This window comes from Cervus canadensis, chromosome 18 (assembly GCF_019320065.1).
Source record: "Cervus canadensis isolate Bull #8, Minnesota chromosome 18, ASM1932006v1, whole genome shotgun sequence".
Lineage (NCBI taxonomy): Eukaryota > Metazoa > Chordata > Mammalia > Artiodactyla > Cervidae > Cervus > Cervus canadensis.
The window spans coordinates 60,447,632-60,469,637 of record NC_057403.1 but is presented as its reverse complement, the minus strand read 5'-3'; the positions used below and the strand labels follow the sequence as shown (position 1 = coordinate 60,469,637).

At 44.2% G+C, this 22,006-nt stretch overlaps 1 protein-coding gene across 1 annotated transcript in view; it reads left to right on the top strand.

The window, feature by feature from the left end:
* The window catches only part of SYCE1L (synaptonemal complex central element protein 1 like), a 92,079-nt gene that overhangs the window by 5,645 nt on the left and 64,428 nt on the right, over positions 1-22,006 (top strand). Inside the window, exons 9-11 of the mRNA XM_043435384.1 lie at positions 106-190; positions 338-744; positions 5,873-6,013. Of these exons, the coding sequence (XP_043291319.1) occupies positions 106-190; positions 338-690 (438 nt within the window). The 3' untranslated portion in view covers positions 691-744; positions 5,873-6,013. The remainder of the gene's footprint in view (positions 1-105; positions 191-337; positions 745-5,872; positions 6,014-22,006) is intronic.

The following is a 22,006-nucleotide window of genomic DNA, read 5'->3' as shown; positions in this document are numbered from 1 at the left end:
GGGCCGAGGCCCGCCCCCAGCGCCGTCTCCCGGGAGGGCAGGGCTCCCCCCGCACCCGGGCCTCCCTGCGGGCTCCCAGGGATCCTCAGCGCCCCTTCCCCGCAGGCTGAAGGCGGAGCCAGAGAAACTCGGAGGGGAGGCCCCCGCCCAGACCCAGAACACCCCAGAGGACCGGGCCGGCGCTGGAGAGGTAGAGAGCCAGCAGGCGCGCCGAGGGAGAGCGGGCGGCGAGCGCTCGGGGTCCCTGCGGGAGGCGCGCGAGCGGACGCAGGGCGTCCTCGGGGGTGGGGGCCGGGCCCGCCCCAGCAGGCCTGCCCCCCGCTCCCTCTCCCAGTAGGCCTGACTCCCGACCCCCGCCCCAGCAGGCCGGCCTCCAGCTCCCCAGTGAGGGCGACCTGGCGCCGCCGACGGAGCTGGTCCCGATGCTCCACCCGGCCCCACCTTCCTTCAAGCTCGCCCGGGAATAAAGGCCACGTTTGCGGACCGTGCTCCTCCTCCGCGGGCTCAGTCTGTGCTCCGGGGTCTTTGAGGGTAGGGGTCGGGGTCGTGCTCCGCTCCTCTCTCCGCCGGAGGGGACGGGGCGGCCAGGCAGCCTGGGCGGGGCCTCGACGGACTCCGCCCACCAGCCCCTTGGCGGGCTCGGGCCGCCTCAGCTCAGCAAAGGCTCGGGACGGCTCAGTGTCTGCCTGAGTGTCAAGGCCACTCCATTTCCATGGCCTCATCTCGGATTCCTGAATTTTACCAGTAAGGGCTAAGATGTGTGCTTAGTCATATTCGACTTTGCAACCCCATGAGCTGGAGCCCACCAGGATCCTCTGTCCATGGGATTTCCCAGGCAAGCCAGGGGATCTTCCCCAACCTGGGATCCAGGGAATCTTGTGCGTCTCCCTCTTTGGCAGTCGGATTCTTTACCACTGCGCCACGTGGGGTGTCCAGAGCACAATCCCAGCCTGCAGGGAAAAGCTATGCATTTCCCCATAGCTTCCTCCCAGGCCTCACCTTTCACTTCCTCACATGTGCGCTTCTAGCCACAAAGATGATTTTCCACCCTTCTCCCAGCACTTTGTCATCCCAGGGCCTCTGCCCTGCTGTGTCCTCGTCTGGGGTGCCCTTTCCCCAGTCTTCTCAGGCCGCAGAGCCCGTTAAGGATATCAGCTGCTCGGGAGACTGGCCTCGGGGACCCAGTTGCTACTTACCAAGCACGTGTGGGTTTAATAAGCATTTGCTAAACATCTGCTTGTGCACCAGGCACTGCTGTAGGCCCTGGATTTTAAAATAGCAGGTGGGGGAAGATCTCAGTGAGGAAGTGGGCCAGATGAGGGAGGGTGCCCTGGGCAGCAGGGACTGCGTGCCCTCCGGCTGCGTGTTTGGGGGGAGTGGGGGAGGGGAGCTGAGTTTGCTCTGTTGGAGGAACATCTGGAGGAGGCCGGGGTGGTGACGCAGAGGGAGGTGAAGACGGATGGGAGATAATGTCAGAGAATCCCTGAGGAGCCAGTTCAGATGGCTCTCATCTCTCTAGTCTGTTCTGAGCACAAGACCTGGTGCCCAGCAAACGTCAGTAAATATTGATCACTTGTGATGATGATGAGTCGTTATATCCCAGTCCACCTGTGTCACACAAATGGGGACAAAATGGTGACACCAAGTGCACGGAACTTATTATAAACCTGGGCAACTCCTCCTTCCAAAATCTCCCCCGAACCCTCAGTTAAGCGAAATTGCCCCTCGTGTGAATACAGTGCGATACACGGAGGTGGTTGGTACGTGGAACTCCCTCTCTGATTGAACTCTGAAAGCGGAGACTCACTCGACTCAATTGGAGGAAACTCACATCTCAAAAGGCACAGAGAAAAAGTCAAGTTCCACCACAAATGGCTTCTGTTTGCTAAGTTCAAAGATTTTACAAATATCAGCAAGGTTTCTGAGATCAATAGGGAATGCTTGGGACTTGGTAAAAAAGAATAGGTGGGCTTTGAATTGTTTCTGGAGCCACATGTCTGATGTTGTGAAGACCAAATTTGTAAGAAAAGTACAGTTTTTAATTCCTCAAAGGATTGGGCCCACCTGAATGATATGGAAGTTGCCCTACTCACCCAACTACATTATCCTCAGTTTGCTTCTTTATATCAGGGAGAAAATTTTCAACTAAGATGGAAGTCAGAAGATTCCCTTGTCCTAGATTTAGAGCTATGTGTCGTGGGAATGTTTTAGTAACCCTTCCACGAAGGCTTCGGAAGGTTTTTCCCTGCTCTGGGTACATGGTTTCATTTTAACTTAAAGGAGAAAGCCTTGGGGGAAAAAACTGATGTCAGGCTCTGAATATCAGCTTCCAATGTGGTCAACTTCTGACCATTCTTTAAAAAGAATTCTCTCAAATACCTTGTCAGATTTCAGCCGAGACAAAAAGCAAATAGTCTTGGCAGTATTGCACAGTTGCTTGGATATGTAGAGTTGGAAAATTTTCCACCTTCTTCCCTTCTAGGTTCTTTGGCTAGCCTAATAATTAAATTGATGTGAGAGAGTAATAGGGGAAACACATTTATGGAGCCCCATAAAGATATGAAAGCTTAAAAGGCAGACAGGTAACAACATCCTGTGTAACACCAGAGCTAAGGAGAGGGGTAGGGGTCTGATGATACGAAGGGGAGGAAGGTAATTCACAGGAAAGCAGAGATATTGCAAAAACAAAAATTGCCTGGTTAGCGCGTAAGTTTCTTAGGTAAAACTGAAACCACACACCTCAGATGGAACTCAGACCCAGCCAAAACTCAGATTAGGTCTTGAGACTGCAGGCTAGGACTCAAACCCACTGTCTTTCAATTGAAATCCCACACCGGTCTTAAGACAAGCTCGAGTTCTTCATGTCTCATCGCTGAAAGAATTCAATGAGAGGCAAAGTGATAGATAAGAAATGAATTTATTTAGAGAGATACACATTCCACAGGCAGAATGTAGTCTATCTCAAAGGTCGAGAGTGGTCCCGAAATATGGGGTGGTTAGTTTCTGTGGCCTGGGTAATTTCATAGGCTAATAAGTGGGAGGATTATTCCAACAATTTGGGGGAAGGGGCGGGGATTTCCAGGAATTGGGCCACCACTCTTTGGCTTTTTATGATCGGCGTCCGAATGGTCATGAGACCTGTGGCTGTATCATTCAGCATATGCTAATATTTACAATGAACACATAATGAGGCTCAAAGTCCACTGAAAGTCACGTCTTCCACCATCTTGTACCTCACTGGTTCTGAACAGTTTATGTTGTATCCTCACCAGCTTTGTCATTCTTTTGAAAGTTGTGCCCAGCCCGTTCCCTCCTGTTTCAAGATGCCATCTTTAATAATACTTTTCTTTGTGGTACAGGCCTTCTTTCCAATGTAAATTAGGCAATGGAAGGGAAGGTAAAGAGCTTTTCCTGAGTCTACTGAGTTCTTGGTTGCCTTTAGCTAAATAATCCTCATGTGTAACTGGCATATTTTGGGGTGGCAAAATCCATTCCCCTTCAGCTGCAAGAGACATTCCTAAGGAGAGTGCAGAAGATGCTACCCTCCCAAGACCCAAATCATTCCCAAAACACAGCTGAGAGAGAGATGTAGACAGTTGCCTTGAAAGCTGGCAACAATCAGTAGAACTTTAGTTGCCACTGGCGTTTCTTTCTGCATTTCTACCCTGCATTTCTTTCTGGTCACATCTTGGGGCCCCCAACTTGATTGTTCCAAAGCTAAGGTCTCAGGACACAAAATCAGACAAACAAGAAAAGCAAAAGCTGTTCTGGGAGAGAAAGGTTCAACAACCAATGGGTACTAACAAAATGAAGGATAAAAATCATGATCATTTCAATAGACACAGAAAAAGCACTCGACAAATTTCAACATCCATTTATGATAAAAATTCTCAACAGAGTGGGTATAGATTGAATGTACCTCAATATAGTAAAGTCCATATATGACAAAACAACAGCTAAAATTATACTCAGTGTAAAAAGCTGAAAGCTTTTCCTTTAAGATCAGGAACAAGACAACAATGCCCACTCTAGGCACTTTTATTCAACACAGTATTGAAAATCTTGGCTAGAGCAATTAGTCAGGAAGAAGAAATAAAAAGCAATGAAGTTGAAAAGGAAGAGGTAAAACTATTATTGTGAACATCATGATTTTGTATATGGAAAACCCTAAAGACTCTACCAGAAAAAAACATTAGAACTAATACACATATTTAGTAAAGTTGCAGGGTTAAGAAAAATCAATGTATAAAACCTGTTGTGTTCTTAAATACTACCAACAAACTATTAGAGAAATCAAGAAAATAATCTCATTTATAATTGCATCAGAAAGAAGAAAATGCATAGGAATAGATTTAACCAAGGCGGGTGGCAAAAGATCCATACACTGAGAACTGTGAGACATTGATGAAAGAAGCTGAAGAAGACACAAATGTATTGGAAAAAATAATATTGTAAAAATGTCCATGTTACCCCAAATGATCTACAGATTCAATGCAATCCTCATTGAAATCTGAGTGGCATTCTCACAGAAATATTTAGAACACATAATATTAAAATCTGTATGGAACCACAAAATATCCTGAATATTGAGATACTGAGCCAAAGCAATACTGAGAAAGAGGAACAATGCTGGGTGCATCATACTTTCTGATTTCAAACTGTATTACAAAGCTGTAGTAATCATGGCACTGGCATAAAAACAGACACATAGATCAGTGAAATGGAATAAAGAGCTCAGAGATAGACCCAAGACTATATATTAGTCAATTTATGACAAGAATATACAGTGGGGAAGGGACAGTCTCTTTAGCAAATTGTGTTAGGAAAACTGGACCACTATTTCATACCATACACAAGAGTTAACTCAAAATGGATTAAAGATTTGAATGTAATACCAGAAGCCATGAAACTCCTAGAAGACAACATAGGCAGTAAGGTGCTTGACATTGTCTTTGTGATGTTTTTTTGGATCTGATTCCAAAGGCGGTGACAACCACCACCACCACAACAAACATAAATGAATGCAACTTCATTAAGCCAAAGAACTTCTGCACAGTGGAGGAAACCATCAACAAAATAAAAAGGCAACCTACCAAATGGGAGAAGACATTTGTAAATCATATATCCAGTAAGGGGTTACTATCCAAAATAGATATAGAGCTCTTGGAACTCAATAACAATCCAACTAAAAAATAAAGTGCACAATAATTGTAATGCAATTGAATCATCCCAAAACCATCCCCCTCCTCCCTCATCAGTGGAAGAACTGTTTTCCACAAAACCAGTCCCTGGTGCCAAATGTTATGCCCGATGTCCGAATCCCCAAGCGGGAAGAGAGAAGGCTTCCAAGACAATGCAACTCACAAAAAAGGGAAGTTTATTGCTGACTCGAGTCAGGGCTCACTGCCGTAACCAACGCAGTGGTGCAGGGTCAGAAAGCGCTGAGCCCGAGCTGTTACCCAATTTATAAGGTGTGCATAAGCAGTTGGTAGCTGGCTTAAGTGGATTGGTTACATGTTTGCAAAGTAATCTTATTGGCTCAAACCTTGTGGGCTTTTTTCAAACTTGGGCGTTCGCGGGCTTTTCAGCTTTCCTCTGATAGGTTCCCTTTTCCTTACTGGGCGCATATTGATTGGCTGGCTCCAGGTGGCCTGATAATCATGTTACCCTGGAAAACCAGGCCTACTCCTAATCTAGGCTGCCTGTCATGGCGCAGCCTCACACCGAAAAGGTTGGGGACTGCTGCTTCAGGGCATCTTGTAAATGGATAAGCTTACCTAAGTTAAAAGTTCCCCACGGATTATCTTTGATAGGTTTGCCCCACCTTAAGTCAGATCCACTCTGATGCCAGACACTCTCCTTCCTGCATCAGAGCAGGCAGCCTCCAGCAGGTTTCCTGACCCAGAGCAGAAAAAGAAATGCTCAGATGGCCTGGAAGCTCAAGAAGCAAAAGCTGCAGATCCAGGACCAAGTGGACTCGCCCAGCACTTCCAGGGACAGGAGAGAACAGCAGGTACCCGCCCTGGTTGCTCTGGGATCCTGGCAGCTGTCAGGGGAGGGGAGTCTGTCTGGGGCGTTGTAAAACCTTTAGAGTTTGAGCAAAAATTCATTTGAATCAGGCAGTATCCAGTCAAGTAGGTGGAAAGAAACTCTGAGAAGCTGTACAAAATGAAAGAGTTTTATAGACAGAAGGGAGCGGGAACAGGGAGGTTTTATTAGTCAAAAAAAGCTGGTTGGTTATTGCACAGTTATTTCTTTTAGGGCAGCAATCCCCAACCTTTTGGCACCGGGGACTGGTTTTGTGGAAGACAGTTTTTCCATGGATGGTGGGGCGGGGCGTTGGTGGTTCAGGCAGTAATGCCAGCGATGGGGAGCCGCTCACCTCCCACTCGGTGGCCCAGTTCCTAACAGACCATGGACTGGTACTGGCCCCAGGCCTGGGGGCTGGGGATCCCTGCTTTAGAGGCTAGCAGGGGCCAGTCAGGCAGATGCCCTTGAGAGGGTAACAGGCAGGAAGGCCAGGGGTCTCCAAATGGAGGAAATAGGCCGCAAGTGCCAGGCATTTTTATCTCTCTTAAGCGGCAGGAGGAAACAAACTGGCGATATTTTTTTCCTTCTCTGTACAAATTTAAAAGGAACTTTCTCTTAAAATGCTGTGTTGCCATGACACCTGGTTTCACCTGAAGCTAACTATTCTCAAACCTTGAGTTAACCAATACATTTTTTCTGATGGAAATGTTTGTCTTAAGCTATGTTAATGTCAACCCACTCCAGTGCTCTTGCCTGGGAAATCCCATGGACAGAGGAGCCTGGTAAGCTACAGTCCATGGGGTCGTGAAGAGTCGGGTAGGACTGAGTGACTTCACTTTCAGTTTTCACTTTCATGCACTGGAGAAGGAAATGGCAACCCACTCCAGTATTCTTGCCTGGAGAGTTCCAGGGATGGGAGCCTGGTGGGCTACCATCTACGGGGTCACACAGTGTCGGACACGACTGACCTGACTTAGCAGCAGCAGCATGTTAATGTACCCCAGACTCTGTCTTCAAGTTGGTTCCGCCAAATGGCTCAACCTACGTGACAAACCGGTATGTTATACTCAGATATTGTTCCCCTAATCAATGTAAATGAAACTATTTGTATGGTAATCTGCCCTTCTACAAGATTCAAGTCAATCATTTTATGGCCTGGGATGACTTATCTGGTGCCATTCTGAGTTTTAAGACATTCCTTTCTTTTCATTAACAGACTGCTAGTGGCTATATAACATCCAGCTGAAGACTAGCAGGGGGCTATTCTCTCTGCCCCCTTCTGATGCCTATGTCAGAAGCTTTCTCTATCTCCTTTATACTTTAATAAAACTTTATTACACAAAAGCTCTGAGCCATCCATCCTCGTCTCTGGCCCCGGATTGAATTTGCCTCCTCCGGAGGCCAAGAATCCCGGAGTCTTATCCTTCAGCAACAACATTTCACCCTGACTGGTGCTGGTCAGGGGGTTTCTGGTGGACTTACTGAAGATGCCGTCTCTGGGAAAGCTGAAGCTGTCTCGGTTTGGTGACACGGGACTTAGGATAAGTGACTCTCTTCTGGGCCTGATGTCTTGTTTTTAAGAAAGGCTCGGGGCATTGTTTATATCTTTGTTGAAAATGTGGGGTGGAGGTGACACCCCGGGCACTTAAAATGGCAGATGCAAGTTTGGTTTCTGGGTCCTCTTTGTGTGCGGGTTCCCAGGGCTTCCGCAGACTTTGCGAGAAATCCCGCTGGTTGGTTTTGCTTTGTGTCCACACCTGAAGTCGGTTGTTAACCGTCAACACCGAAAATACTGCTTTCAGTTAAAAAGAAGCTCACATCAACCGTTGTAACTCTTTCTGTTGAAAGAAGCCGCAAAGATTCTTGTGCTCCTGGGCACATAAAAGCATCTTGCTGGAAGGCTGGGCTCCACTGGGAGTGAGATTTTGTTTCCTTTGCCTTCTCATTTCCTTAGAAAATTTAGGAGTAGCTTCTGAATAGATACAGCGGGCAGCAGATGTATGTCATAAAAATGAATTTTAATTCTCATGTTCTAGCCAAGGCAGCAGTGCCTGGGAGCTGACTCTAGGTGCAAGCTAACTCCCTGTTGCAGAACCCTAGATGGCTTTGCTTTTTATACACTTGCTTAATGTGTTAGTGAAATAAATAGAAGGAAAGAAAAAAAGAGGGAAGGGGAGGGGGAGAAGGAGTAGGGAGAGGGAAGAAAGGATGGAAGACCCTGAGTTCTCCTTTCTTAAGGAAGGATTATTCAGTAAACAGTGAACTTGCTAGACAGACCATGAGGGGGTTGTGCATTTCTCACGGTCTCAGACCCCATCCCGTGTCTAGGTGTAATGAGGTCTTCAGGGGGACGTGGAAGAAGTTACAAAACCAAAGCAGGGTCAGGGAGGGACCTCCATCCTGGGTTCTGAGCTAGGAAAGGAGCTGTGTGTTACCAGACACTCAGATACGCGAATTTGAGGACGAGCAGAGGTCGTTAAGGATAACTTCAGAACTTCTACCACTTGTAACTTTTTACAGAGTACTTCTTAACACTATAGACTTTATATATATATATCATGATTTCATTAAAGTCTCAAAACAATAGTGTAAATAAAAGAGGTACATGTGGCACCCACAGTGAGGTTCCCCTTGTAGTAGGGAGAATTCTAGCCTGAGCCAACGATCCAAGGCTGCCTGGAATCCATCCTGATTGGGGGCGTGGCCTGTAACCATAGAGACACACGTGGGGCGGGGCCTTCTCGGGCTGCGAGGTGTGGAAGGGGGCCCAGATGATCCCAGGGAGGGTGAGTATCCCTGAGCCTCTCAGCTGAGCTCCTGGAAGGCACTGGGTGCTTCCTGGTGAAAGAGGTTCAGATCCTGAGAGGGGTTCAGCACTGTTAGGGTTCACGAGGGGCTCATAGCTATAGTTAAAATATGGCCCATTGTGGCGACCCGACAAGCAAGGGATGAAGTCACAGAGGCCCCCTGGCCCTGGTGGGCATCCTGTTTCTTCTTTAAGGCGGTATCCTGTTTCTCTCTGCTGGTGCCAGTTTTTCAAGACTATGTGACCACCCGACCGTGAGACCCCTTCGACTACGTGACCACAAGACGCCAGCTGCGGGCTAAAGATAAACTGAGGCCGCCTCCCTCCGGGGCACAATTCCCCATCATAGGGTATAAGAAGGGTTGGCTGTAAAAGGAGAGCGCTGGCTTCTCTCTAAAGCCAGTCACTTTCTCTCTCTCTTCCTGTACTAAATCTTTGTCTGCCTGACTGCCTGGCTTGCTCTCTTTTTCTCCACGCTCACCTTACAAGCACAGTGGGTCGTCTTCATCCCTGGCTTAGAAGCTCAAAGGGCCATGGTGACAAGGAAGGAGGCTGCTTCCATGCCCTGGGGGTGACAGCCAGTGAGGAGGCCTCTCAGTTTCATTTACATTATTAAATGCTCTCCATCAGGTTCAGAAACATTTCTTGCAAAAGTCATACTGGTAAATACTTAAGGCTTTGCAGCCACGTATAGTCTGCCTCTGGCACGTTTTCTTTCTTGCTTTCATGCTTTTGCTCTCCCTCCCTCGTTTCCTTCCTTGAATACTTTAAAATGTTAAAAAAAAAAAAATCACTCTTAAAGACTGAACCAAAACAGGTTCTGGGTGGTTTGCTAGCTCCCAGGCTTAAATAATCAGTAGAACAATAAATTTAGGCCTGAATTGGTGTTTGCCATGTTTTGTATCAGGCTTCCTTGATAGCTCAGTTGGTAAAGAATCCGACTACAATGCAGGAGACCTGGGTTCAATCCTTGGGTTGTGAAGATCCCCTGGAGAAGGGAAAGGATACCCACTCCAGCATTCTGGCCTGGAGAGTTCCATGGACTGTATAGTCCATGGGGTCACAAAGAGTCGGACACGACTGTGTGACTTTCACTTTCATGTTGCGTAGTGTTAACAGTCCACCGTGGTTGATTGCAAGCTTCGACGTGAAGGCTCTTCACTGTCAGAAAGGCCTGCAGAAGCACGGGGTGATGTGTCCCACGCAGAGACACTAGGAGTGAATAACCAGAAAACAGGGCTGACAGTGACACGTGGTTCTGTAAACAGGAAGGGTGGAGTTCTGAGCATCTGTTGCCATTGTTTTTAATGTAATTTGTGAATATCTGTAATTTAATTTTTAACGAAGACTGTGTTTAACAACCAGCTCCTGTAATTCCTGAAAACTCCACAACTGGCTCTCCCGGGCTGGTTCTGACCACCCCCAGCACAGCGCTGCGCATGCCCTTGGGGGCGGGAGGTCTGTGTTCCCTCCTGTCACTGGGCCGTGACCTCCCAGTGGGATCACGGGCCTCCCTTCACGTTGAGGATGTGCTGCGTCCTCACTGATGGGAGAGCGAGGCGGCGCCTGAGCCCTGACGCAGGTGGGTCCGGCGCGGTGTCTCCGGAGTCTGCCGCAGGCACGGGACGTCACTTCTCCCTTGCTTCCCCTTCTGTTTAGAGTTCCGTTACAACAGTCGTCTCGGTGTTCTAACTGAATGTTAGAATTCCCTTGTATGAGTGAGGTAACTGATGCTCGGATAAAACTACTTCCCAGACATCACAGCGCTGAACGTCTCTGACTCAGCACTGAAACCGCGTCTTGAAGGCCAAGCCCGCTGGGGTTCCCTGACATCGGTTGCAGCTGAAGTCAGTCTCACTAGTCTGTTCAGGCCCCAGCTCGGGATTGAGCAGACAGAGACGGACTGACTGCAGCCTTGTCTCTGGAAGCGTTTCACCAGTGAGAGGTGTGGTCTGGAGAAGGCGCCCGTGAGGGGTGAGAGCGGGGCCCCGCCTGGGCCGTCAGGGGACGGAGGTGGCCGGGATGCCTCCCGCATCTGAGACTATTGAGCACAAACACGGGACGCGTTCCTGCACTGGGAGCTACGGGGATTGCAGACCTAGAGAGGGGAAGGGGTCTAGGGTCCGATACTCGCATGTCCCACATGGATCAGCTTTAACATTCTCTTATCAGCGTGCTTCAGGACCACTTCTGATGGTGATAGTCTTGCAAGACCCCAGGTGCCCCAGGACCCAATTCATTCACAGCTCAGACTGACGCATAGACATACTCTGTGAGAAATCATTAAGTCCTTTTAAAACAAGTACATAATAAAAATATTAATGTTAGTATTTTCTTATGTAGTTAAGCAGTCAGAAACATTGGCATCTCATTTAGCATGGCTTTTCCTTGAATGAATTCTGTTTCCTTGTTAAGGTTTGTAGGGCTGTTTTTACATCAAAAGCGATAGTGATCTTTTCCCTCAAAAATAACTTTATTCAGATATTAAAAATGTCCTCTTTATATTTTGTCTTGGTCATCCTAAATTAATCCTTAATCTCAGGGTAGGTGAATTTAATTTTCACTGTTACTCCTCTAAGCTCACACCAGCTACAGGCAATTGGTTTGAGGATTCCCTTTATTAAATATTGTGATTGTATTCTGCTTACTCTGTTGGGAGGGCAGGTGGCTGTATATTGCAGTGACATACACTCAGGGGCACTTCAGCTTCCTGTTTTCCCTTTTGGAAGAACTTATTGTCTTCAGGATGTTTTATCGTGTTGTCAGTTTTCCCAGCTTAAACGTGTGTGAGTCACGTTTCTCTTGGCTTCACCGCGTCTTGGGCTCTTGGCTCCTTGTTTATGGAGGGCGTCCCAGCCTTTGCCGCCCCCTCCACACCACGGCCCCTGCCCCATCATCTAACAGCACAGCTGCTCTTGTCCTCCTCCTGCCCCCCAGGGTGAGTGCTGGCATCTGGAAGGACCCCCGTGTCACCACTGGTGGAGACACAGAAGTTCCAGCACGCACCCCCCCACCCCGCACCCCGATGGATCCCCTGAGGCCGATTCCTCCCGTCACTTCTGGGCATGAATGCAGGGCTGTGGTCCAGAGTGTGCCGTGTGGCTTCATCTGGGAACATCTGAAATGCTTGGGGGACACCAGCTGGCACTGAGGAGTCAGGTCCTACTGGGCCAGACTTCGACCAGTGAGACAGGAGATGACCAGGAGCTGGGGGTCCGTGGCCTCTCTTTGTCCGCTGATGCTGGACACAGTCCAGAGGTGGCTGCTAGCTGGGCCACCAGCTGCGTCTCTTTGTGAAGCAATGGCCTCTGAGTAATGCAAGACCTGCTCTCTGCTTCCGGACATTCCCTGCCTCTCTCCTCCTTCCCCTCACTTTTTCATCCAGGGAATTACATCTCCTCTTAAAACCTTAGCTTTATCTGAAATTTTTTTTTTTTTTAATTCTTGAGTCTTGATTTGTGTTTTACAAGGCATCTGAGCAAAGACAACAGAGGATCATTGGCAAATAACCTCTCAGGTTTCCTTGTGAACATGGCACAAATGAAAAATAAGTCCATCCTTGTGTGATTCCAGTTCAATTTATAGCATGTTGACATTAAGTAGGAATCCACATGGAAGAGCAGAAATAACACATCAGTGATTCTTACCAAGGCCTCAGAGACCCTGCCACATACGGTCCCTTGCTACCTCCTGGACCCACTTTTCAGCCTCTCTCCCTCTGTCCACTCAGCTCCAGTTTCCCCCTCAAGGCTGACAATACTTGTGCCTCAGGGCCTTTGCACTTGCTCTTCCCACTTCTTTCTTGATGACTAATGACTTCTGTGTCAGCTTTAACCCTTAAGTATTTCATATGTTTGATCTTATTACCAAGAATACTGTTTTTATGCTTAATTTTGATGTCATAGGTATGTGGGTTTATTTCTGGGCTCTCTGTTCTGTTCATTTAACCTCTGTGTTTGTTTTTGTACCAGTACTGTAGTGCTTTGATTACTTTGTAGTATAGTCTAAAGTCAGGGCACCTGATTCTCCCAGTTCTGTAGTTCTTTTCTTAAGTTTGTTTTGGTTATTCAGGCTCTTTTGTGTTTCTTTACACATTTTTAAATTATTCCATCTATATCTGTGAAAAAATGCCCTTAGTATTTTGATAGGGGTTGCTTTGAATCTGTAAATTGCCTCAGGTAGCATTGTTAGTTCCTAGAGACAAAGAAATATAACATATTATTTCAGTATATCGATCTTGTATCAACTTTGCCAAACAGAGTTTTCAGAAATTTTTTTGTGTGTGTATTCTGTAGAATTCTCTATGTAGAAGTGAATTTGAGATAATGTGTATTGTGCTATTTTTGGTGCAATGTTCTATAATTGTCAAGGTCAAGGTGATTAATAATGTTGCTTGTCTTTTACATTTTCCTGATTTTCTGTGTACCTTTTCTCTATTGAGAAAGGATTGTTTAAATATTTGACTATAATTTGAGTTTGTTTCCTTTGTGGTTCTATTATCGTTGTGCATTTTCAGGGTCTTTTATCAAGTGAATAAAGATTTGGGGTTATATACTCTTCATGAGCTTTTCATTATGACTGCTTTTTGATTACAAAATGACCCTCTTTTTTCCTGGTGTATTCTTTTCTCTAAGACTTACATTATCTGATATCTTTTTCTGTACTTTTAGTTTCAAATGATCTCTGTCTTTATATTTACTGTGAGCTTCTTGTAGCTTGTAGGCACCCTACAGGTGAATGTTGGTTCTTTGTCCAATTGCCTAGTCTGTCTTAAATAGCATGTTCAGACTGTCTCCATTTAGTGTGATTATTTTTATGGTTGGGTTTAAATTCACAATCTTGCTCTTCTTAAAAATCAGTATCATTTGCTTATGTTTCCCTCTTTTTGTAATTTCTTTGGGAAATGGTGTATTTCTTTTTTCCTGGTTATCTTTATTAGTCACATGGTTTGTTTTGTTATCTTAAGTGTTGTTTAGGGTAAATAATCCTAAACAAATCCTAAAAGATGATGCTGTGAAAGTGCTGCACTCAATATGTCAGCAAATTTGGAAAACTCAGCAGTGGCCACAGGACTGGAAAAGGTCAGTTTTCATTCCAATCCCTAAGAAAGGCAATCCCAAAGAATGCTCAAACTACTGCACAATTGCACTCATCTCACACACTAGCAAAGTAATGCTCAAAATTCCCCAAGCCAGGCTTCAACAATATGTGAGCCGTGAACTTCCAGCTGTTCAAGCTGGTTTTAGAAAAGGCAGAGGAACCAGAGATTAAATTGCCAACATTCACTGGATCATCAAAAAAGCAAGAGAGTTCCAGAAAAACATCTATTTCTGCTTTATTGACTATACTGAAGCCTTTGACTGTGTGGATCACAATAAACTGTGGAAATTTCTTCAACAGATGGGAATATCAGACCACCTGACCTGCCTCTTGAGAAATCTGTATGCCGGTCAGGAAGCAACAGTTAGAACTGGACATGGAACAACAGACTGGTTCCAAATAGGAAAAGGAGTACATCAAGGCTGTATATTGTCACCCTGCTTATTTAACTTCTATGCAGAGTACATCATGAGAAATGCTGGACTGGATGAAGCACAAGCTGAAATCAAGATTGCCAGAGAAGTATCAGTAACCTCAGATATGCAGATGACACCACCCTTATGGCAGAAAGTGAAGAAGAATTAAAGAGCCTCTTGATGAAAGTGAAAGAGGAGAGTGAAAAAGTTGGCTTAAAGCTCAACATTCAGAAAACTAAGATCATGGCATCCAGTTCCATCACTTCATGGCAAATAGATGGGGAGACAGTGGAAACAGTGGCAGACTTTATTTTCTTGGGCTCCAAAATCACTGCAGATGGTGACTGCAGCCATGAAATTAAAAGATACTTACTCCTTGGAAGAAAAGTTATGACCAACCTAGACAGCATGTTAAAAAGCAGAGACATTACTTTGCCATCAACGGTCCATCTAGTCAAAGCTATGGTTTTTCCAGTAGTCATGTATGGATGTGAGAGTTGGACTATAAAGAAAGCTGAGTGGCAAAGAATTGATGCTTTTAAATTGTGGTGATGGATAAGACTCTTGAGAGTCCCTTGGACTGCAAGGAGATCAAACCAGTCCATCCTAAAGGAAATCAGTCCTGAATATTCATTGGAAGGACTGATGCTGAAACTCCAATACTTTGGCCACCTGATGCAAAGAACTGACTCACTGGGAAAGACCCTGATGCTGGGAAAGATTGAAGGCGCGAGGAGAAGGGGATGACAGAGGATGAGATGGCTGGATGGCATCACCGACTCAATAGACATGGGTTTGAGTAAGCTTTGGGAGTTGGTGATGGACAAGGAGGCCTGGCATGCTGCAGTCTATGGGGTCGCAAAGAGTTGGACACGACTGAGCAATTGAACTGAACTGGGGTAAATAATAAAGCTTTTCAAGTTATCTCGATCCAAATGATATTATACTTCTTTGCATAACAGATGGTTATACTGGAGTTCTACCATTTTAGAGATAAAGCTGAAATTCCAGAGAAGTGATGTGACTTGTCTGTGGCTAGAAACCTCAGTTAGGGGCTAAAATAGGAATTCTAGTTTACTGACTTCAGACTTGTTGCAACACTAGCATGAGTGTCAGTGCATTTTCTTTGGAGAAGACCAAGTCACCACAGTTACAAGTTATACTTATAAGTACCAATGTGGAAGATTTGGGAATTATTCTTTTTTAGGAAAATACATGTTTTAAACATCCAATAAAAAAGCCCTAACAGTTCCCTTTCAAACCATTTGGATAGGTGTTGCACAGAACCGCTAGGTAAATACTTAGAGATAAAACAAGCCAGTTTTTAGTTGAGACCCTGGAGCAGAATTTGGTTTCCTTTGGCTCTTCACATTAGTCACTCTGGGAGAGTGATTCACATCCCATAAATCACGTTCTGACTGTGACCAGGAGGGTTGTCTGAAATTGTATTTACTCATCTTATTCTCTGTGCCAGGACTGAGGAATATCTGAGACTGTCATCCCGATAGGTACCTCTCTCTAGGCCTGATTATGTAAAAACTGAATTTCTTGCATTTGTAACGTTAGAATTACACAGTTCATCTGTTAATATGTTTGACTTCAGAAGATCAGATTTTATGTTCCATTGAGCCTCAAAGGAACAAAGAAAGAGTCTATTAATAATACAAATGAAGCTTCCCTTGTGGCTCAGATGGTTAAGGATCCACCTACAATGAGGGAAACCTGGGTTTGATCTCTGGGTTGGGAAGATACCCTGGAGGAGGGCGTGGTAACCCACTCTAGTATTCTTGCCTGGAAAATCCCCATGGACAGAGGAGCCTGGCAGGCTATGGTCAATGGGGTCACAAAGAGTTGGATATGGCTAAGCGACCAAACACAGCACAGCACTAATATGAATATATTAATGTTACTTTTAAACATAAGTGTGACATAAACAAGAACCAATATTTACTAAAATTCAAAATAATTATCTCAGATATATTTTCCTTAGTATAATTGTATTTATGGGCAGCTTTATTCCAAGTGTTATATATTTATGTACATATAATACATATATATACAAGATTCAAATGAAGTGCTCTTCTGGTATTATACACCATTATTTTTTGTTACTATTCATGAGCTCTAAATAGCAGATACTTACTTTTTGAACCTAGGAAACAGGTCATAAATGTAGTCAGTTGTTATAAGTAGTTTGATTTCTGCTTTTTCCTCTGGTTGAAGAAATAAAGAGTAGAATTCTTGGGCTGAAACAAACTTTATCAGACTAGGAATTGATGGAGGGGTGTGTGTGTGTGTGTGTACGTGCATTCATTCATTTTTCAGAACTTGTTTTTTATTTTTTATTTTTTTCAGAACTTGTTTTTTAAAGAATATCAGTGATGCCAAAATGCCTGGATCTCACTCATATAAGAATGTTATCTGTATATTTCTTATATACATATATATATATTTCTTAAAACTTTCAGAGTAACATTTATATAACCAGAAGAATTCTTAGGCTTAGTAAGGCATTTGATGATCTCTATTCGGAAGCTGAAGTTCTCAATGTGTCGGGGGAAGAAAGAGGAATAACCAGGGTCCAGGGGTTTCTCAAGCCCACAGCAACCGCTGTGTGTGCACCGACGGATGGTCATCACAAACAGGCCCCCGAGGGCAGCGTGAAGAAGGGTTTCTGTGCTGGGGTGTGAGAGCAGACAGTGGAGAGGTGAACGTGGATTGTGAGGACTGACAGACGGAGGCACTTAGCCTGCTCCAGTCCCTCTTAACAGCTGTGCCACTTCCAGACCAAATGCAGCACTTTTCAGGCTTTCCCATCCGGTTTAATAAAAACAAGTTCCTCAGCATTCTGCACTGCAGGCGTCTATTGGAAGAGATGTTCAGCTGGCAGTTTCACTCTCTCATTTCTTTAAAAGAGACATGTTCTTAGCGCTCCTTTCATCTCAGTTACAGGAAATCACTTTATTTCCTACTCCCTACCATCCTAGACTCGATGATGGCAGGTTATTGCCCTGCGTGTCCACTGCACATGATCATGATGAGTCCCATCCTGGACACGGCTTGACTTCATTTCCTAAACTGTACTTGAGACAGGCTGATCACTGGGGTGAATAATAACACAAAAATTCTGTAAAGCTGGATTCAGTGGTTTACTCAGGAGAATCAAGACTGCAGGATGAAGTTTTGTGAAGGATTAGTGTAAAAAGATTTGGTTTGATTAATGAGATGTTCATTTATTTATTTGGAAATATTTATGAATGCCCTTCTAGTCCCAGGTACTGTATTATGCTTGGTAAATTGAAAAAAAAAAAAAAAATGACACTGCCCTTGGAACTCAAAATTTAATCTGGGAGGGAATCAGTAAACAAGTGGACAAATAAAAATTTAAATTCTGTATTATAATACAATTATATTTGATATGTGCTATGACAGAGAATAATTTAATTTGGCTCCTATTCAGAAGTCCCCCAAGAATTAGTATTTAAACCGAGATTCAGTGATAGATATCCTCGGTGGTTCAGTGGTAAAGAATCCACCTCCCCACGCAGGAGGTCCAGCTTTGCTCTCTGTGTTGGAAAGATCCCTTGGAGAAGGAAATGGCAGCCCACTCCAGTATTCTTGCCTGGAAAATCCCTTGGATAGAGGAGCCTGGCAGGCTATAGTTAATGGGGTCTCAAAGAGTTGGACACGACTCAGTGACTAAACAACGATAGATACTACCAGTCCACCCTGTAAAAATTTGGTGACATCATTTTGGAGAAATGAAGTAACATGAGCAGAAGTCTGAAGATGGATAAAACTGAGCATATTTGAGAAAGGGCAAAGGGAGCCAGTGTGCTGGGGAGAAGGCAGAACTGAAGACAGGGAAGATGTACTGTTGACCAAACACTTTATTTGCATATTGGGTTTTCCATAATGTCTATGGAAAAACCCAAATGAGCTTTTTGGCCAATCCAGTAGTTTGGGTTACTTAGGACCTCATAAATCATATCAAGGTGTTCAGAGTTTAGATAAAAATAGCTCAGTATTTTACTTCCATTTCTTCTTTACTAATTGGTATTCTGTTAATTAGTATAAATTCTTGAACAAACATAAATTATTTAATAATATATTAACTACTTTATACCTACTTTAATCCTGAAAACAAATGATCTGAGATCATCCAATGGAAAAGTATAGGTATTGGATAGGCTGATGTGTTGAAAGAAATGATAATGACTTTAAAATGACATAGACTTAGGTTAGGTGGTAGAAGCAGATTTAGAACCCAATTCGTGTTTAATCTTGAACACGATTCTGTCAAGCATCAGTGGACTGAAAAATGAATCCTGGATATACTGATGTATCATGATAAAATGTGACAAACATACTGTATGACAGAGGATTCAGGAATGGATAGTATAATGGAGATGGAACAGTTTTCTAGTTTGGATATCTATACTTCTTAAAGAAGATGAAATGAGTGGAAACTTAAAATATCGTAAATGCTGTAACCCACTTATGTGTCAATAATGTTAAAAGCAAGAGCTGGACCAAAACTCTCTGCCATTATGTGGAGCATCTTCGTTACAATAGTAGTTGGGAAAGGCATGAAAGACAGGTCAGTATTGTGCACAGAGCTGTCATCTAAAGCAGTTTTCTGTAATGGTTTGTCTGCCCTACTTTCAACCTCAAAATGTATTTTTCTCATTTTGAGTTGCCTTTTCATGTCTTCCAGTCCCTCTGGCCCTTCCAGCTTTTGAGTTCTTTCGATAGACTGCTGTCTAATAAATCCTTCACGCAGTAATTCACCATTTAAAAAATAATTGCTAGAGCACCTGTCATGCAGGACATATAGTAAGATACTGCCCTTCCTCTCCAAATGATGAAACTGGATCAGTAGGAAGAAATATTTACGTTAGTAACCAAATGCAGGAAAAAAGTTGTAGCTGGTGCTAGAGAAATTAAAAACATCTGAGGAGGGAATTCAGAAGAGAAAGGGACAACATTTAGTTGGTAGGAAGCAAGAACAGAATTACGGAGGCAGCAGAAGCTGAAATGATAGTTTGAAGAGTGGGCGTTATTGCGCATGTCGGGAAATGGGTCCTGGTAAAAGAGACGCACGCATGCGCACTTCCTGAAACCCATGTGATGCCACCAACTGACGTTTTGGTCAAAGTCCTGTGTTTCCTAGCTTGATCACTTACTTTGGTTCATCCTGTTGGCTTGGTCAAAAGGTTTGTTTGAGTTATCCCATAATATCTTAGGGAAACTTTTTGGCCAACCCAAAACTTAGTACCAAATGACTATTGGTTATTATCAGAAATAAACCCACCTAGTAAGATAAAAATATGTATTCAGATACGGTTAATATGTGTTCTATTGTGGGAGCCAAGTTCCCTGCGATACCCTTGTGTAGTTAACCACATGTCGCACCAAGCTTGGTCTGCGGGACAAACATGATGCAGAATAGAGGATGGAAAGCAGCTTCTGAGGTGAGGTTGTGAGATACTGCTGCTTCTGGTCTGGTGGTTTTCTTGCTCCCTCTTGGGTCTCTCACTCAAGGAAGAGCCAGCTGCCATGTGATGAGCAGCCCTGTGGAGGGGCCTGCTAGTGAGGAGGACCTGAGGCCTCCAGCCAGCAGGAGATGCTGAAACTCCAGGGAAGCCTTGGGAAGAGCAGGGCCTGGTGGCCATCCTGATGGCCACCCCATGAGAGTTGATACACCTGGTGGCTCAGATGGTAAAGAATCCGCCTGCCATGCAGGAGACCTGGGTTCAGTCGCTGGGTTGGGAAGATCCCCTGGAGAAAGGAATGGGAACCCACTCCAGTATTCTTGCCTGGGGAATCCCATGGACAGAGGAACCTGACTGACTACAGTCCATGAGGTCCCAAAGAGTTGGACACGACTGAGCAACTCACACTTTCACTTTGTTTCTTTCCGTACGAGACCCTGAGCCAGAGCCAGCTAATGTGCTTCTGGAGTCTCAACTTCAGGAAGTGTTAGTGAATGGCTTTAAGCTATTAGTGAATGGTTTTAATGGTTTCCCTCCTGGCTCAGTCTGTAAAGAATATGCCTGCAATGCAGAAGACCTGGGTTCCATCTCTGGGTCAGGAAGAGCCTTTTGAGAAGTAATCTGGCTTCCCTGGTGACTCAAATGGTAAAGAATCTTCCTGCAATGCAGGAGACTCGGGTTAGATCCTTGGATTGGGAAGATGCCCTGGAGAAGGGAATGGCTACTCATTCCAGTATTCTTGCGTGGAGAATTTCATGGACAGAGGAGCCTGGCAGGCTACAGTCCTTGGGGTTGCAAAGAGTCGGACACTACTGAGCCAATTCCACTTTACACTTTAAGCTGCTGAGTTTGAAGGTAATTTGGTTGAGAATGAATAGGCAGCTAATAAAATCCCCACCACGTGGAATAATATCCGATATATAATGAAAGATTTTCAATAAAGGAGACAATATATTTAATATATAAATAAATGGAGTGTTACTTTTTATACCAGGGACTTTAAAAATTAAACAGAAATATATAAGCCTTTATGTAAAACTCAAATTAGGGTATTTTATGTTTCAGCTGATTTTTAAAATTAATTTTTATTGGTATATAGTTGCATTGCAATGTGTGTTAGTTTTACTGTACAGCAAATTGAATCAGCTATGCATATTCATGTATCTGCTCTTTTTTGGATTTATTTCCCATTTCGGTCACTACAGAGCACTGAGTAGTGTTCCCTGTGCTATAAACTGTGTTCTCCTTTGTTGTCTATTTTATACATATTTTCAATAGTGTATACATGGCAATCCTGATCTCCCAATTCTTGTCCCCTGTCTGCCTTGATATCCATGTGTATTTTCCATGTCTGTGTCTGTATTTGTAGATAAGTTCATCTATACCATTTTCCTTGATTCCACATATATATGATCTTTGTTTTTTCTGACTCACATCACTCTGTATGACAGTCTCTAGGTCCATCCACAGCTCTGCAAATGACCCAATTTCTTTTTATGGCTGAATAATAATCCATTTTACATATGTACCACATCTTGTTTAGCCGTTCCTCTGTTGAGGAATGGTTGCTTCCATGTCCATGTCCTGGCTATTGTTAAGTAATGCTGCAATGAACATTGGGGTGCATGTGTCTTTTTGAATAATGGTTTTCTCTGGGTACATGTCCATTAGTGGGGTTGCTAGGTTATACGGTAGTTCTATTTTTAGTTTTATAAGGCACCTCCATACTGTTCTTCAAAGTGACTGTGTCAGTTTACATTCCCACCAACAGGGTAGAAGAGTTCCCTTTTCTCCAAACCATGTCTGGCATTCTCCACAAACCCTCCTTGTTGTTTGTAGATTTTTTGATGACAGCCATTCTGGCTGGTGTGAGGTGATACCTTATTGTAATTTTGATCTGAATTTGTCTAATAGTGATGTTGAGCATCTTTTCATGTGTTTGGCCATCAGTATGTCTTCTTTGTCTATTAATCTTCCACCCATTTTTTGATTGTTTTTTCTTTCTTTTTTTTTTGGATATTGAGCTGCATGAGCTGTTTATTTGGAGTTTTGTCTGTTGCTTCATTTGCAAATATTTTCTCCATTTCCAAGGGTTGTCTTTTTATCTTGTTTATGGTTTCCTTTGCTGTGCAGAAGCTTTCAAATTTAATTAGGTCCCA